Source organism: Olea europaea, chromosome 11 (genome assembly GCF_002742605.1).
Source record: "Olea europaea var. sylvestris chromosome 11, O_europaea_v1, whole genome shotgun sequence".
NCBI lineage: Eukaryota > Viridiplantae > Streptophyta > Magnoliopsida > Lamiales > Oleaceae > Olea > Olea europaea.
This window is the reverse complement of record NC_036247.1, coordinates 18,818,222-18,835,082: the sequence shown is the minus strand read 5'-3', so window position 1 is coordinate 18,835,082 and position 16,861 is coordinate 18,818,222. Positions and strand designations below refer to the sequence as shown.

Below are 16,861 nucleotides of genomic sequence, written 5' to 3'. Positions count from 1 at the left end.
AGCAAATCACATTCAAAGCTTCAGAAGCCCTAACATAAACTATCGTTTCCCAAACATTTGACGCTTTTCTGCCACTGCTAAACGAATCGTCAGTCGCATTTTGCTTATTAGTCCACTAATTTCTACTTGAATCGCCTATTTCTCTCTTCTCTCTAGATAAGTATCAGATTCTTATTCAAACCATTTTTCTATTGTTATTTCTTTTATTTGTAGTTTTTCAACTTATTATACACTTGTGAGTTGTAATTTGAATAGAAAAATAATTGTTTGTGTGTCTAGACTATTAATGAACTTGTTTGTGTTTTGGAAAGAACGTATGACAGTGTGTTGATTGTGTGAAATTGTTAAAATTTTCATAACTAGTATTATAAAATTTCATAACTAGTATTACTACCTTCTACTTTTATAAAATAGTTAGAGAATGAAATTTGTTAATCTCCAATAGGCCTAAACTTTATCAATCTTTGTACATCTAAACTAATCTTATTCAATTCTTGTTTAACATCTCACTAACAAGCCGAAAGTAGTTTTAACCAAATTATAATATTAGAATGTAACTCTATCTTTACCAATCCCTATGTGATAATATGAAAGTCAAATAAAAAAATGTAAATAAAAATGAAGAAATATGTATTTGTTCTATTAACATCATGTAGTAACAAACTGTGATAATAATTTATTCATGGGTTTCATAGTAAATATGAATGTAATATAACATTTAACATTATTAGTTCTTATTTAAACTTATATACTAACTTATTTTAAATATATTACTACAATGTCGATAAGTAAACTGCATATTAAAATCGAACCAAACAGCAAATTATGATTTAATTTGGTTTGGTTTAAAAAATAAAATGGTTTAATTTGATTTAGAAAATTTTCAAACCACCAAATGATTTGAATTGAAAATATAGCACAAATCGTCCAAATCGAGCCGTGTTCACCCTTATTAAACCCTTTAATCAAAATAAAAAGGAGAAGTCGATCCCAAGAATCTAAATTAATATTATAAAAATCGAATCAACCCAACCGATCAACCGAAAAAATGGTGATCCGGCCTACATTAACCGAAAAATAACAAACCGGCTAACAAACCATCAACCCTGCCAATTTAACCGTGACCGAAAAATCAGCTATGGTGAACGTGAAGTAGAGAACTTCGTGTTCCATGTCTAATAGTATTTCAGAGTGGCACATATACCAGAAGCGAATAAAGTCTGTTTCTTTTTCTTTTTTCGAGGATTATAATTTTTTTCAAAATTTTTTTTAACTATCTTTGATGGGCCACCCATTGCAATAGAAAGCCCAAATAACTTTTTTATATAAGTAATTATCCTTTAACTCCTTTTTAAATGAGACTCTTCTTTCAATATTTTAATAATCTTTCAATGTGGGATATTAGTTTATTTTTAAAGGAAACTCTTCTTTCAATGTTGTAGTAATATTCCAATATGGAATACTAGCCAATTACCAATTCTAAGTATTTACTAATTTACTTCATTATTTTCATTAACAAATCATAACTCCAACAAAATTATAATCACAAACAATTTCAATTTGAACAAAACAATATTTTGGACATATTAATTGTCAGTTTTTGAGGTTATAAAATATATTACTATAATAAATCTAATTAACCAACATATATTATATTTACTTTGAATGAGAAAACTAAAATTAAAAAATCTATTATAGTTATGATATTTTATAATTTATTTGTATTTATGCATTTATTTATTTAATTTGTCATCCGGTTTGATACCAATTCAACCCATTAAACATCGACCCTTTGTCTTTTTCGAGTCGATGCTCGGGTCAAATTTTAAAATATTGGTCTTTAGTTCTTGGAAAATATAGAACATACTTTTAGCCTAACAATTATTAAAAAGTCCTAATTTTTTTCAGAAAATTCCTAAAAATCATATAAAAATCCTGGGATATTACATTTCATTCACAAAAATTCCTTCCACTAACAACTAACCCTACAATGACTTCCATATTGGCAAGGTTACAGCTTCACATTTATATTATAAGCCAAAAATATGCAGAAGAGGCATTTGCAGAACTTGATAGGAGGTGCAAAAACGAAGCAAATTTAGAGGGTTTTGAATTCTAATCTTCGTTTGAGCTTAGATTGTATTGTTTCCAAAGGATTTCTTGACAACAGATGATACAATACTTCTCAAATCGTATATAGTTGCTCTCTCTTGCATGTAACTTGTTCTAGATTGCATTACGAAGCATGAGGTAAGATGGTATTATATTGAACCAACTTTTTATAGAAGGAAAATGATTTCTACGAATAATATATTATTATAATGAGCATTGAAATGATAAAATATCGAGGTGGAAATAAAGATATCAAGATAGATGTCTGGTAATACAAAATGGATAAAATAGAGAATGTTCGAATGAGAAGGAAAATGGATGTCAACTAGATTGAAGAGAATGACAACTCTAAAAGCGGTTCCATGAGCAAAAGATGATGAACAAAACTTAACATGCTATGAACAAATAAGCACATTCTTCCCAGAAACCAATTAAGAACTATTTCCTCAAGAATTGTTTCTGGACTTAACTAACTCTAGTATCAAAACTTAAAAGAATTGTTTCTGGATTTAACTAACTCTAGTATCAAAACTTGAACTCCATATAAAATACAAGGCATTGCTGATCGCTTCCTTGTAGAGTGGCTAGAATTATAACAGAATGAATTATAACTAACAAGTTCTTTTTTTTTTTCTTTTTTTTTTTTAATAATAATAGCAGTCATAAAATTCCATAATTTAACAGATTCACTACATTAGGACAGCACTCTAATAATCAACACATTAACACACCCACATGGAAGCGGTAATATTGCAGACACTTCTGAGCTAGAAAGATACACATCAAATAAGTAGCAAGCAAGACAAAGCTGATTTGATGAGCATACAATAAAGTATCTAGGCCCACCTCAAAATATTCTGACATCCAAATGAGTTCATTGCATTTCAACCATGTCCAAGTTACGCGGTAAGACCAGTATTTGCATTGTGCATTGCCTGCTGGAGTTCACTCAAGAAGTCCCCCTGCAAACCAGTAGAAGGCCCATCTGCTTGTTGCATTAGCTGTAGGCAAGATGTCAAAAACCAAATCATATATAAGAAAGATAGGGGTTATTTTAATTTATCTTTCCCTTCTTGGTTTTCCTTTGAAATAGAGATAGGGTGGGACGGGGACAAGGACAGGGACGGGGGGTGGGGAGCGGGTAAGGCAGAAGAGACTGAGTGAGGGGATAAATCATCCATCATACCAAATGTGGAAGAACAGTTTGATTCCAGGCTGATGCACTTTTTCTTGAATAAAAGACAGGCCTGTCTGGTAAACATAACAAGAATACATTAGAAATTGTCAAAATTTTCAAGGAAAAATTAGAAATGGCTCTATATCTCACTGCGAGAAAATCTTAAATTATATGTTACAATAAACTTTGATTCTTAGCCACCGAATATCAACACCACAGATTACCAACCAAGTTTAAAAATTATAATCAGGTTTCAGGCTATTGAACAAGTATATTAATAAACTTGAACCTGTTGCAAACATAGTGCATGTCAAAATTTCCACAAGAATGTATTAAGGTCATAACAGATGACCTAATCAAAAGAACGTTTTGAGAGAGATTGATGAAATGGAAAATAAATAGATAATATTTAACAGGCATCATTTTCTTTATCATTCAGTACGTTGCCTTCAAGTTAAAGATTTAATTTAATACATACATCTTGTTTCAAATTTTGCTTGATAAGTTTATGGGTGATTATATTCACACCACATTTTTTTTTAGCACAAAGTTGTAATTGGAGTGAAATCTTCCCATTTTTTGCTCATTTTCGTACTTATGTAAACTTGTGTCCTTTTCTTTCTAATCCTTAACCTTCAATGAACTATCACGTTATGTCTTTGATAACATTTTCAGTACAGATATTTTGTCACGAGGGGCAAATATTTTGCCTAATTTTTGTATTTGATCTTATAATGCCTAACATGTTTTTGGACATACATTGTCATCAAAGACAAGACAAGCTAATTAATGGAACTTTGAGGATAAGAATACAATGAAAACAGTCGAGGACATAAGTGTGACAATAAGTAAAGATTAGAGACCTTTAATACAATTCAAATGTGGTGCATTTATAAAAAACCGGGGTTTGAATATAATTGCCCTAAGTTTACAAACTAACTTCCAAAGTTTTGCTCTTCAATTTTATTGTAATTAACTATCTTCGAGTAGTTCCATGGAAATGCAAATTTTTAATCTGAAAGTTCCTTGAGGGAACTTATATTTTCTTCCATAATTAAGCTTACCATTAGGTTGTGTTAAGTGCATTGGATTAGAACCATATGGAACTTAGCATAGAGTTAGAAAAGTTCCCAATGTGAATGTTCACGAGAGAACTGAATTAGAAAATTTCCCCATCTGATGGAATTCTATAACAATATAATATTGAAGATTTTCCAAGTTTGTATACATATATTAGGAAAAACAATTAGATTTATTTTTAAAAGATTCTAGTATTTTGTATTGTTTTTAGTAGTTTCCTACTTAAATAGGACTAGCTTAAACCCTTCTCTTTCCTTTTCTCCTTAATTCTTCTCAACCCTCACACATTGCTGACTGCTGGTTGTTTGCTTACAAGCGTCTGTAATCAATCCTTATAAGAATTATAATTAAACTAAAAGCGAAAAGAAAAGGCAGCCAAGAGTTAAAGTAGCTTAACGGTTGGATACCAGTAGAATCTTCTGGCAAATTATTGAATGCACTCATGGCAGCTGTCCAACCTGCATTACAAAATAGATAAGCAATCTTTTTTATATACCAAGCAATTCATTAGACATCCTGAATAAATTCCAAAAGCGAGAAAGCATCAACAGTGCACGTGTTTAGTACTTCTAGTCATCAATGCCAGCAAGAAGCTTTTACTGGAACAGTAATGACAATGACTCCGGAACGCAAGAATACTCGAAAACGTTTTACTTTGTCTCGAGGCAAAACAGCCAAACATGTTTCCCTGAAGTAATTACTGCAGCAATTTCATTGATTCTAAAGAGCTAATAATCTATATAACCTTACGATCTAATTTTTTTCTGCTAGACTCAAAGATATAGAGATGAAACATAGCTTCAATAAGCAGCAGAAAAAATGCGAAACTAGTCCATTAACAAAATTATTTAATTAGGTGTAGCTCTTGCATATTCTCAAAGTTATTTCATATCAAGCTCATGATGTGAAAAACTCTCCATTATTGAGCAAGCCAAAGGCTGGTTTCCTGCCTGGTGAGGAAGGTCATGTCGTGTGTAGTTTAGGGGGTTGTTTTGGTACATATCAGAATTAAGGTGCATAACAAGGGTAAATGATTAAAGATACAACATAATCCAAGAAGCTAGAAAGCAAAACATACGGTCATTCAAAAGCTGAAGAGCTTCACTATTGCAACACCCATGTAAAGGTATTGACTTAAAACGAGGATTCCCATTTGTGCGATTGTTTCCACCAGCATCTCCATGATCTGTCATGGGAATACTTCTAACGGTGCCTATTGCGTTCTTCTCTCCATCATTTGAGTAACTGTTTGCACGTTCCAGTCTTTCTGCAAAATCAACTTATCATAAATACAACAATCACGGTAAATATAGGTGGTCCATGTGATTCAAGCAGAAGTATTTGAATATATAAACTTGTTGCAACAGTTCATCAAAAATATGCTCGATATTGGAAGGCAGCAGATAATCCTGTTTCTCACACATCATGCATGCCATACACAAAACACCACTCATCATTTATGTGACATATACAAAATTATATATTTTATTATATGAATACTGTACATCACTTCCATCCATTTAGCTCATGAGATGATTCCCCTGTTGAATTTAAACGACACACCTTTTCCATCAATTTATGTTATTCCATTGCATTGCATATGGACAAGTTCTCTGTATCTCTGGTTCTCTCAATAATGGTCCAATTTTTGAGATGTAAAAACATCAGTGATGGAAAGATGATTACTGAATTATTTTAGATTCCTTCTAAAATGGTCTGTCCAATATGTGCAGTTTACTAGCCATGAATGTTATTGTCTTCCACATTAAACTGGTTTCAATTATGATCATTTAAGTTATATCCTTTTCTTTTCTTATATCCACATGGTACTTATAGGTTTTCCCTTATTCTGCTTGGCTGTCTCAAAAGAGAATAAATCACTCAATACATTCCCTTTCCAAAGGAAAACTCCTAGACATGACTATCTTAAATGAACCTCTCGCTACATAACAAAAGTATCAAACATTTTACTTTGAATAAGTTCACTATACAAGAGTTGAGAAGTACATCACAGTAAATGGCAGAGAAGGAAATTCCAGCCAGAATTGATATAAAGCGGTGAGAAGTAATCTCTTAAAGTTGCCCTAGGTTGCCTCTCAAAATGATTGATAAAACTTTATAGGGTTATTAATTTATGCTAGCAATCTAATAACATTTTTATGAAAAAAATGAGATCTAAGAAATCAGATAACGTTTATTGGGAATTAGTTTACACTAACCATTGTCAAAAATTTGTATTAGAAAAAATAAGGTAACTATCAAAATTCAGAACACTTGGCAGCATCTATTAGACACTATGATGCACAGACGCGGACACATTTGTCCAATACGACACTTGTTGGATACTCCGACTCAATTTTTAAAAAACCTACTGAAATGATACGTCACTGACAAGTTGATTAAATTCACTCAAATTCTTCATTTATAGGTCCAGTTTGGTGGGAATTAAAATCGAATTTTTAGTAGACTTTTATAAAAGTCGATGAAATGTGTGGTTGAAAAGTTCTGGGTCCCATAAAACGTGTGGTTAAAATTAATTGCTCACTTTGACTTAAATTAAAATCTTGATTTTAATTTGTTTAATAACTTTGGATTATAAATATTTAATGTTTTTGATAAAGAAAGAAAAATGATCATGATAGAGTCTCCGAGGAGTGTCAATATCCAACACATGTCCGTACTACACTTGTTGAAGTGTCTATGCAACATAGGTTAGACATGACGATGCATCAAAGATTACTAGCTATCAATTAAAAAGAATATCTCTAGTCAAAATTGGGGGCTAAAATATTTCATGGCATATCATCAAAATGCCTTAAAAGTTATTACTTGTAATACTAATCATGTACGAGAAACAAATCACTTATAGTTGAGTGCAGAATCAAGGGAATCTAGGGAAGGAGAAATGTTTGCACCTGCGTGTAACTTGGAAGGAAACTGGGATTAAATGATACATATACCAAGTTGAAAAAGCAATAAAGGCATGACAAATGGCATTCTATGAGGCTTGCCAGCAAACCTCTGGAAAGATTTGAAGCCTTAGACGTGGAGAAAGGTAAAAACTTAATTTAGCTCTCTCCTAAAGGCATGACAAATGGCATTCTATCACGCTTGCCAGCAAACCTCTGGAAAGTTTTGAAGCCTTAGACATGTGGAGAAAGGTAAAAACTTACTTTATAACACTCTACGAAAGCCTTTACAGAAATCTTAACATGATTCATGCTGTGCTAATCATGAATCTCACTGGTACACAGTAGTATAGAATTTCTTTGTCAAAATATAAGGCAATTGAGTTTTTCTTTTGCAGCCGAAGGAAATTGTGCTTAATTTTCTTCATCTTTGCAGTTCAATTAATTGAATTTATTAAATATTTAGTATAAGGCTTCAAGGACGGCTGATAAGGTACATCTCTTAATGCAATGGGACTTGATTGGGTTGAATCTCCACATGGTACTTGTATGAATCTATTTCTCTGAAACAGTAATGAGACTAGCCAAAAAGTAACCAAGATATATTTCAACAGGATCATCTAGGTTATGACATTATCATCCGAACTTGGCTTAAAGCTCCTTCTTAGCCCTGATGTGAATGAAAATCCAGTATTTTCTTCGCAAAGTTCATAGGATGTAGGGAATAACGTTCAGATCAATGAGGGACCAAAGCTGCTACATGGACCAATGCACCAATTCTTCTCATGCATGCCATACACAAAACACCACTCATCATTTATGTGACATATACAAAATTATATATTTTATTATATGAATACTGTACATCACTTCCATCCATTGAGCTCATGAGATGATTCCCCTGTTGAATTTAAACGACTCACCTTTTCCATCAATTTATGTTATTCCATTGCATTGCATATGGACAAGTTCTCTGTATCTCTGGTTCTCTCAATAACAGTCCAATTTTTGAGATGTAAAAACATCAGTGATGGAAAGATGATTACTGAATTATTTTAGATTCCTTCTAAAATGGTCTGTCCAATATGTGCAGTTTACTAGCCATGAATGTTATTGTCTTCCACATTAAACTGGTTTCAATTATGATCATTTAAGTTATATCCTTTTCTTTTCTTATATCCACATGGTACTTATAGGTTTTCCCTTATTCTGCTTGGCTGTCTCAAAAGAGAATAAATCACTCAATACATTCCCTTTCCAAAGGAAAACTCCTAGACATGACTATCTTAAATGAACCTCTCGCTACATAACAAAAGTATCAAACATTTTACTTTGAATAAGTTCACTATACAAGAGTTGAGAAGTACATCACAGTAAATGGCAGAGAAGGAAATTCCAGCCAGAATTGATATAAAGCGGTGAGAAGTAATCTCTTAAAGTTGCTCTAGGTTGCCTCTCAAAATGATTGATAAAACTTTATAGGGTTATTAATTTATGCTAGCAATCTAATAACATTTTTATGAAAAAAATGAGATCTAAGAAATCAGATAACGTTTATTGGGAATTAGTTTACACTAACCATTGTCAAAAATTTGTATTAGAAAAAATAAGGTAACTATCAAAATTCAGAACACTTGGCAGCATCTATTAGACACTATGATGCACAGACGCGGACACATTTGTCCAATACGACACTTGTTGGATACTCCGACTCAATTTTTAAAAAACCCATTGAAATGATACGTCACTGACAAGTTGATTAAATTCACTCAAATTCTTCATTTATAGGTCCAGTTTGGTGGGAATTAAAATCGAATTTTTAGTAGACTTTTATAAAAGTCGATGAAATGTGTGGTTGAAAAGTTCTGGGTCCCATAAAACGTGTGGTTAAAATTAATTGCTCACTTTGACTTAAATTAAAATCTTGATTTTAATTTGTTTAATAACTTTGGATTATAAATATTTAATGTTTTTGATAAAGAAAGAAAAATGATCATGATAGAGTCTCCGAGGAGTGTCAATATCCAACACATGTCCGTACTACACTTGTTGAAGTGTCTATGCAACATAGGTTAGACATGACGATGCATCAAAGATTACTAGCTATCAATTAAAAAGAATATCTCTAGTCAAAATTGGGGGCTAAAATATTTCATGACATATCATCAAAATGCCTTAAAAGTTATTACTTGTAATACTAATCATGTACGAGAAACAAATCACTTATAGTTGAGTGCAGAATCAAGGGAATCTAGGGAAGGAGAAATGTTTGCACCTGCGTGTAACTTGGAAGGAAACTGGGATTAAATGATACATATACCAAGTTGAAAAAGCAATAAAGGCATGACAAATGGCATTCTATGAGGCTTGCCAGCAAACCTCTGGAAAGATTTGGAGCCTTAGACGTGGAGAAAGCTAAAAACTTAATTTAGCTCTCTCCTAAAGGCATGACAAATGGCATTCTATCACGCTTGCCAGCAAACCTCTGGAAAGTTTTGAAGCCTTAGACATGTGGAGAAAGGTAAAAACTTACTTTATAACACTCTACGAAAGCCTTTACAGAAATCTTAACATGATTCATGCTGTGCTAATCATGAATCTCACTGGTACACAGTAGTATAGAATTTCTTTGTCAAAATATAAGGCAATTGAGTTTTTCTTTTGCAGCCGAAGGAAATTGTGCTTAATTTTCTTCATCTTTGCAGTTCAATTAATTGAATTTATTAAATATTTAGTATAAGGCTTCAAGGACGGCTGATAAGGTACATCTCTTAATGCAATGGGACTTGATTGGGTTGAATCTCCACATGGTACTTGTATGAATCTATTTCTCTGAAACAGTAATGAGACTAGCCAAAAAGTAACCAAGATATATTTCAACAGGATCATCTAGGTTATGACATTATCATCCGAACTTGGCTTAAAGCTCCTTCTTAGCCCTGATGTGAATGAAAATCCAGTATTTTCTTCGCAAAGTTCATAGGATGTAGGGAATAACGTTCAGATCAATGAGGGACCAAAGCTGCTACATGGACCAATGCACCAATTCTTCGAGAAGGGTGCACATATAGCATGCATCAATTGATAAATTTATATAATAAATAGTAGCTAGGAACAAGTGAGATGTTGATCACACATCCATCTGAATTTTAATTGTTTTCTCTGTTTTTCTAAATAATTATGCTTTTATTGGACCTTGAATCTACAAGAAAAAGGGCAACGACGAGATAGAAACTCATTTTCACACCAAATAAAATGGAGCTTTAATTCAATACTTTATGTAAATGGTCAAAGACTACAAAAAGTAAGATCNAGTAAGATCACAATCCATAGGTGACCTTTCTCCTATTGTCCATTTGAAATACCTCCCTATATAAACTCCAGGATCCAAATAAAGGGAAAAGGGAAAAAGGACAATCAACTACTTTGCAGTTGAATTTTGTTTATTTTTTTATTTTATTTTTCATATGTCACTTACTATATGCATAAGGTTGAAATGACTTGAACATTATTGAGTTCAAATCATCAGCAAAAGGGAAATAACCTAAATCAGACGCATGTACTCGCTCGAAATAGAAAGGAGCAGCAATCAGCAATGGCACACCAATATAGCATAATATTGAAACCAAATTGTTGCTTAGACAGTTGGGCTCATAAATCATACCTCCTCCAGATTTGCGTCTTCCGAGTGATCGGTTCCTACACGCAAGCAACAAATGATCAGGTCAACACCCAACCCAAGAATCACTCCATTATTTCAATACTTTTCTCAAATCAACAGAAATAGAAGAAGAAAGAAAACTTCACACACGGCCGCAGGGAGAGAAGATTAGACAATTCGATAGTACCGTTGATTGGGAGGAGCGTAGCGCCTGACGGTGGCAATATTGGCAGCAGTAGCTGCTGATTCCATGCTAGGGTTATCCAACATTTTGAATTGAACTTCACCGCTAGAACCTACACCAACACTAGCTGCTAGCTATAAAATTTTTAAGTACAAATTGATTGCATCTTCTGGGGATAAAGAAAAAATAATAATGACGCAAGCTCAGAGAACGAACAACCCACCGTCAGACGAAAACGGACTGATCGGCCGACTTTCTCCCCGACGAGACACGCAGTCGCCGTGCAGAGGAGAAATGGAGAGAGAGAGCGAGGATTTGACGTTGGAATTAATTGAATAAAATTGGGTTAAAACATTTAAATTGAATATAATTGGTTAAAATATTAAATGTAATATTCAATGATGTGGGTCATTGCAATTAATTTGGGTGAATTGAAAAAGTCTCCAATATAGGTCCATATGTTGATAAGCCTATTTTAAGTGTTTTATATATGAAAAGGAATCTCACATCGAAAGTTTACAAAAAAATAGTCTTATTTATATAGTGGGTTGTGTGAATAATATATTTAATAAGTTACCTACCACTTGGCTAACTTTAGCTAGCCAAAGGCTAGTCACTACTAGAGTGTTTACAAGAAAATAGTTTTATTTATATAGTGGGTTGTGTGCATAATATATTTAATAAGTTACCTACCACTTGGCTAACTTTAGCTAGCCAAAGGCTAGTCACTACTAGAGTGGTGCTTCGCACCACTCACGCCGTTCCCCGGATGGCTGTGACTGTTCAGAAATTGGTAAATAGACATGATGAATGGACACTTCACTTCATGGTTCAATCTGGACCGTCAGATCATGAAAATAGTACGATCCAATGGCTAAGACGAATCAGACAAAGTGGTGCACCAGTTCCTGAAATATCACACACCTGTTCCATGAGACACTTCAATCTCTATAAATAGAGATCCCCAGATTCGTTTTTAAAAAACACAAAATCAATTACGAATTCAATTGATTTCTAAATTATTCTCTCTCCATATTCTGCTCTAAAAATTCTCTTATATTTTCGTGGTTACTCCATTCGAGTACGATCATTCATTGGTTCGACCGACAAGGTTGATATTGTGCAGTATCAACTTTGGAAGGAGCGTTGTATCTTGGGAGACAGACGTCCATAATCCCATTTGCACTTCATTAGGGGGCGAAATCTGTTTTAAGGAGATTTGCTTTGGCATACCTCGCTTCATATACTGTTCTCTATTTTTCTACTTATTTTATTTGTTCTTTTGATTGCGTTAGTCGAATTTCCGACAACAATCTTAAGATAGATTGTATTTTCTCATTTCTTCTACATTTCTATTATTGATTATTTTCTGTAATTGTGGTTTTACAGAAAATAGCTAGTGCATCAGATAATAATACTAGCGATGTGATTGGTACCGTTGAGAGCAATACGAATGCTGTGATTGCGCGAAATTCTGGTTCCAATCAATTTGTCATGCCACCGGCTTCACAACATGAGAAACCGAAAAAGTTCAATGGCACGGATTTCAAACGTTGGCAACAGAAGATGCTATTCTATTTGACAACATTGAACTTAGTAAAATTTCTGCGTGAAGAATGTCCTGCACAAACATCGGAGAATGCTACTGATAAAAATACTCAGTTAGCTATTGAAGCATGGAAACATGCAGATTTCTTATGCCGTAATTACATTCTCAATGGATTGGATAACACTTCATATAGTGTGTATTGTAATTACAAGACGGCTAAAGAACTGTGGGAGTCTCTTGACAAAAATACAAAACCGAAGATGCCGGAACAAAGAAATTCATTGTTGGCAAATTTCTAGATTTCAAGATGACTGATTCAAAGACAGTTATGAGTCAGGTTCAAGAGATACAAGTTCTACTTCACGATATTGAAGCTGAAGGTATGACTTTGAGTGAATCTTTCCAAATTGCTGGTATGATCGAGAAACTATCTCCACTATGGAAAGATTTCAAAAACTATCTCAAGCATAAACGCAAAGAGATGACGATGGAGGATCTAATTGTTCGACTTCGCATTGAAGAAGACAACCGGGCTGCAGAAAAGAAGAATAATGTCCGCAACATGGAAGCAAAGGCTAACATGGTAGAAGACTCGGGGTCTAAGAACAAGAAAATGAAGCGTTCTGGCTCATCTATGGACAAAGAAAAAGTCAACAATACAAAACGATTCAAAGGCAACTGTTATATTTGCGGGAAGCCAGGACATCAGGCTAAAGACTGTCGAAGCAAAAAGACGGATACACAGAAAAAGAAACCACCCCAAGCCAATATAACCGAAGTGGATAAAATTTCTACGGATGTTGGAGACATCAACCTATCTACTGTTGTTTCTGAAGTTAATTTGGTATCTAATATCAAGGATTGGTGGTTGGACACAAGAGCCACTCGTCACATCTGTGCAGATAAGGGTCTATTCGCTGAATATAAGACCTTGAATCATAATGAGTGTCTTTACATGGGAAATTCTACAACATCCAATATTGAAGGGATTGGAAAGGTTGTTCTGAAATTCACATCGGAGAAGGAACTAACGCTTAATAAAGTTGTACATGTCCCAGGTATCAGAAAGAATTTGATTTCAGGAGCTATTCTTAGTAAAAAAAGGATTTAAAATGGTGTTTGAATCCGATAGATTTGTACTTACTAAGGGGGGCATGTATGTTGGGAATGGTTATTTACTTGATGGTCTATTTAAGGCCAATGCTGTTGTAGTGGACAAAAAACTCACATATTTGTATCCACAAGTTATCAATAAAACTAATGCTTCTGTTTACTTGCTTGAATCTTCGAATTTATGGCATAGCAGATTAGGACATATAAATCGTGCTTCCTTAAGAAAACTTGTAGGTTTAGGTCTTATACCTAAACTTGACTCCGAAGACAAACATAAATGTGAAATTTGTGTTGAAGTAAAATTTGCTAAAAAACCTTTTAACATAATTGAAAGGAGTAGTGAACCGTTGTGTTTAATACACAGCGATATTTGTGATCTAAAATTTGTTCAGACTCGAGGTGGTAAAAAATATTTTATCACGTTTATAGATGATCACAGTAGATATTGCCAAGTTTATTTATTAAGTAGCAAAGACGAAGCATTGAATGCATTTGTTACTTACAAAAACGAAATTGAAAATCAACTTGGAAAAACAATTAAGGTATTAAGATTCGATAGAGATGATGAATATGACTCGTCCATATTTGATGAATTATGTGCTAAGTTTGGTATTATTCACCAAATAACAGCCCCGTATACTCCGCAGCAAAATGGGATTGCTGAGAGGAAAAATAGAACTCTAAAAGACATGGTTAATGCTATGCTTATAAGTTCTAGATTACCACAAAACTTGTGAGGGGAAGCAGTGCTAACTGCTAACTTTATTCTGAATAGAGTTCCCAATAAAAAACTGGTTCGGTACCTTATGAGTTATGGAAAGGTAGAATGCCTTCCTATAAATACTTAAAAGTGTGGGGGTGCCTAGCTAAAGTGGCTATTCCACCTCCCAAAAAGATTAAGTTAGATTCTAAAACTATTGATTGCATTTTTATCGAATATGCAATAAATAGTAGTGCGTACAAATTTATTGTGCATAAATCTGATAAAAGTGACATTCATGTCAATACAATTTTTGAATCTCGAGATGATGAATTCTTTGAAGATGTGTTCCCTAATAAAAGAGATATTCTTGAGAATACTCAAAAGAGAACACGAGATAATGCTATTGAAAACAATATAGAACCTGAATCAAGAAGGAGTAAAAGAGCAAAGGTCGTAAACCGTTTGGTCCAGACTTTATTTCTTTCGTAATTAAGAAAGAGCCCCAAACATTTAAAGAAGTTGTGACTAGTCCAAAATCCGTATTCTGGAAGGAAGCTATAAATAGTGAAATTGAATCTATTATGAGTAATAATACTTGGCAATTGGTTGATCTTCCTAAGGGAACTAAACCAATAGGATCCAAATGGATCTTTAAAAGAAAGTTAAGATCTGATGGTTCAATAGACAAATACAAGGCTCGACTGGTTGCAAAAGGATATCGTCAGAAAGAATAAATTGATTTCTTTGACACATATTCTCCAGTAACAAGAATTACTTCTATTCGGGTTTTAATTGCTATTGCAGCCTTGTACAACTTACAAATACATCAAATGGATGTTAAGACTGCATTCCTGAATGGTGATTTAAACGAAGAAATATATATGGAACAGCTAGAAGGTTTCATAGTGAAAGGACAAGAGAACAAAGTTTGCAAACTAGTTAAGTCCTTATACGGTTTGAAGCAAGCTCCTAAACAATGGCACGAAAATTTTGACAGCGTCATGATTAGGAATGGATTCGTCATAAATGGATGTGACAAATGCGTCTATTTGAAAAAATTCAAAAAGACATACGTACTCGTGTGTTTGTATGTTGATGACATGCTTAGATTAGGGACTAATATAGAAGTCATCAATAGAACAAAGAATATACTTACCAATAACTTTGACATGAAAGATATGGGTGAAGCAGACGTGATTCTAGGAATAAAGATATCTAGAACATCAAATGGAATAGTCTTATCTCAAACCCATTATGTTGATAAAATAATTGAGAGGTTTAAGACTCATAATATTAAAGAGACGAGTAACCCATTTCTTCCACATATAGTTCTTCACAAGAATAGTGGAAATGGGAAACAGTAGTTAGAATATTCCCAAATTATTGGTAGTTTAATGTACCTGATGAATTGTACAAGACCTGATATAGCTTACTCGGTAAGTAAGCTGAGTCGTTACACAAGTAACCCAAGTAATCAACATTGGGATGCATTACTTAGAGTTTTGGGATACTTGAAACGGACCAGAAAGTATTCATTACATTATGGAAAATATCCTCCAGTAATTGAAGGATATAGTGATGCCAATTGGATATTAGATACAGAAAAGTCAAAGTCTACCAGTGGTTATGTATTTACTCTCGGTGGTGGCGCTATATCATGGAAATCTTCTAAGCAAACGTATATAGCTCGATCTACTATGGAATCTGAGTTTATTGTTTTAGACAAAGCAGGAGAAGAAGCAGAATGGTTAAGACATTTCATAGAAGATATTTCTATATGGCCAAAGCCTGTACCGGCTATTTGTATTCATTGTGATAACTAGGCCACAATAGCCAGGGCTGAAAATTTTGTGTATAACGGTATGTCGAGACATATACGTCGTAGACATAACACCTTTCGGCAGTTGCTCTCAAATGGAACAATATCAATTGATTTTGTTAAGTCAAAAGAAAACCTAGCGGATCCGTTCACTAAAGGGTTATCTAGAGAGCGTATAGACTACGCATCGAGGGAAATGGATTTAAAGCCTAAAACCCAATGAGTCATCTTAGTGGAAACCTAACCTGGCAACTGGAGATCCCATGGACTAGGTTCAATAGGAAAACTAATTATGAATGACTCGATAAGAAGCACTTAGGAGTTTAACTCCTTCCCATTTCTATGATGCAAAAAGTGCTGACTATGAAGTGTATTAAGGATAAGCTTTGCTTTTAATGATGACTATAAATGGTACAAGTAATTACAGTAGGATACTCTTTATAGTACATCACCTATGTTAGTGCGAACTTGGTTGGTTCTATGAGAATTTACTTAGGCGAATTCTCTAAAGCACTTACAGAACCCAAGTAGTTCAGGGCCAAAATAATGAACAC

General features: G+C 33.7%; 1 protein-coding gene across 1 annotated transcript; it reads right to left on the bottom strand.

The window, feature by feature from the left end:
• Nucleotides 1-2,734: 2,734 nt before the first annotated feature.
• LOC111403684 lies at nucleotides 2,735-11,451 on the bottom strand. Its single transcript, XM_023032276.1, has 7 exons — nucleotides 11,347-11,451; nucleotides 11,127-11,257; nucleotides 10,823-10,977; nucleotides 5,448-5,636; nucleotides 4,777-4,827; nucleotides 3,299-3,363; nucleotides 2,735-3,113 (listed from the first exon to the last, which is right to left on the bottom strand). The coding sequence occupies exons 2-7, from the start codon at nucleotides 11,207-11,209 to the stop codon at nucleotides 3,012-3,014; spliced, it is 645 nt and encodes a 214-aa protein (XP_022888044.1). The 5' UTR covers nucleotides 11,210-11,257; nucleotides 11,347-11,451; the 3' UTR covers nucleotides 2,735-3,011.
• Nucleotides 11,452-16,861: the final 5,410 nt, after the last annotated feature.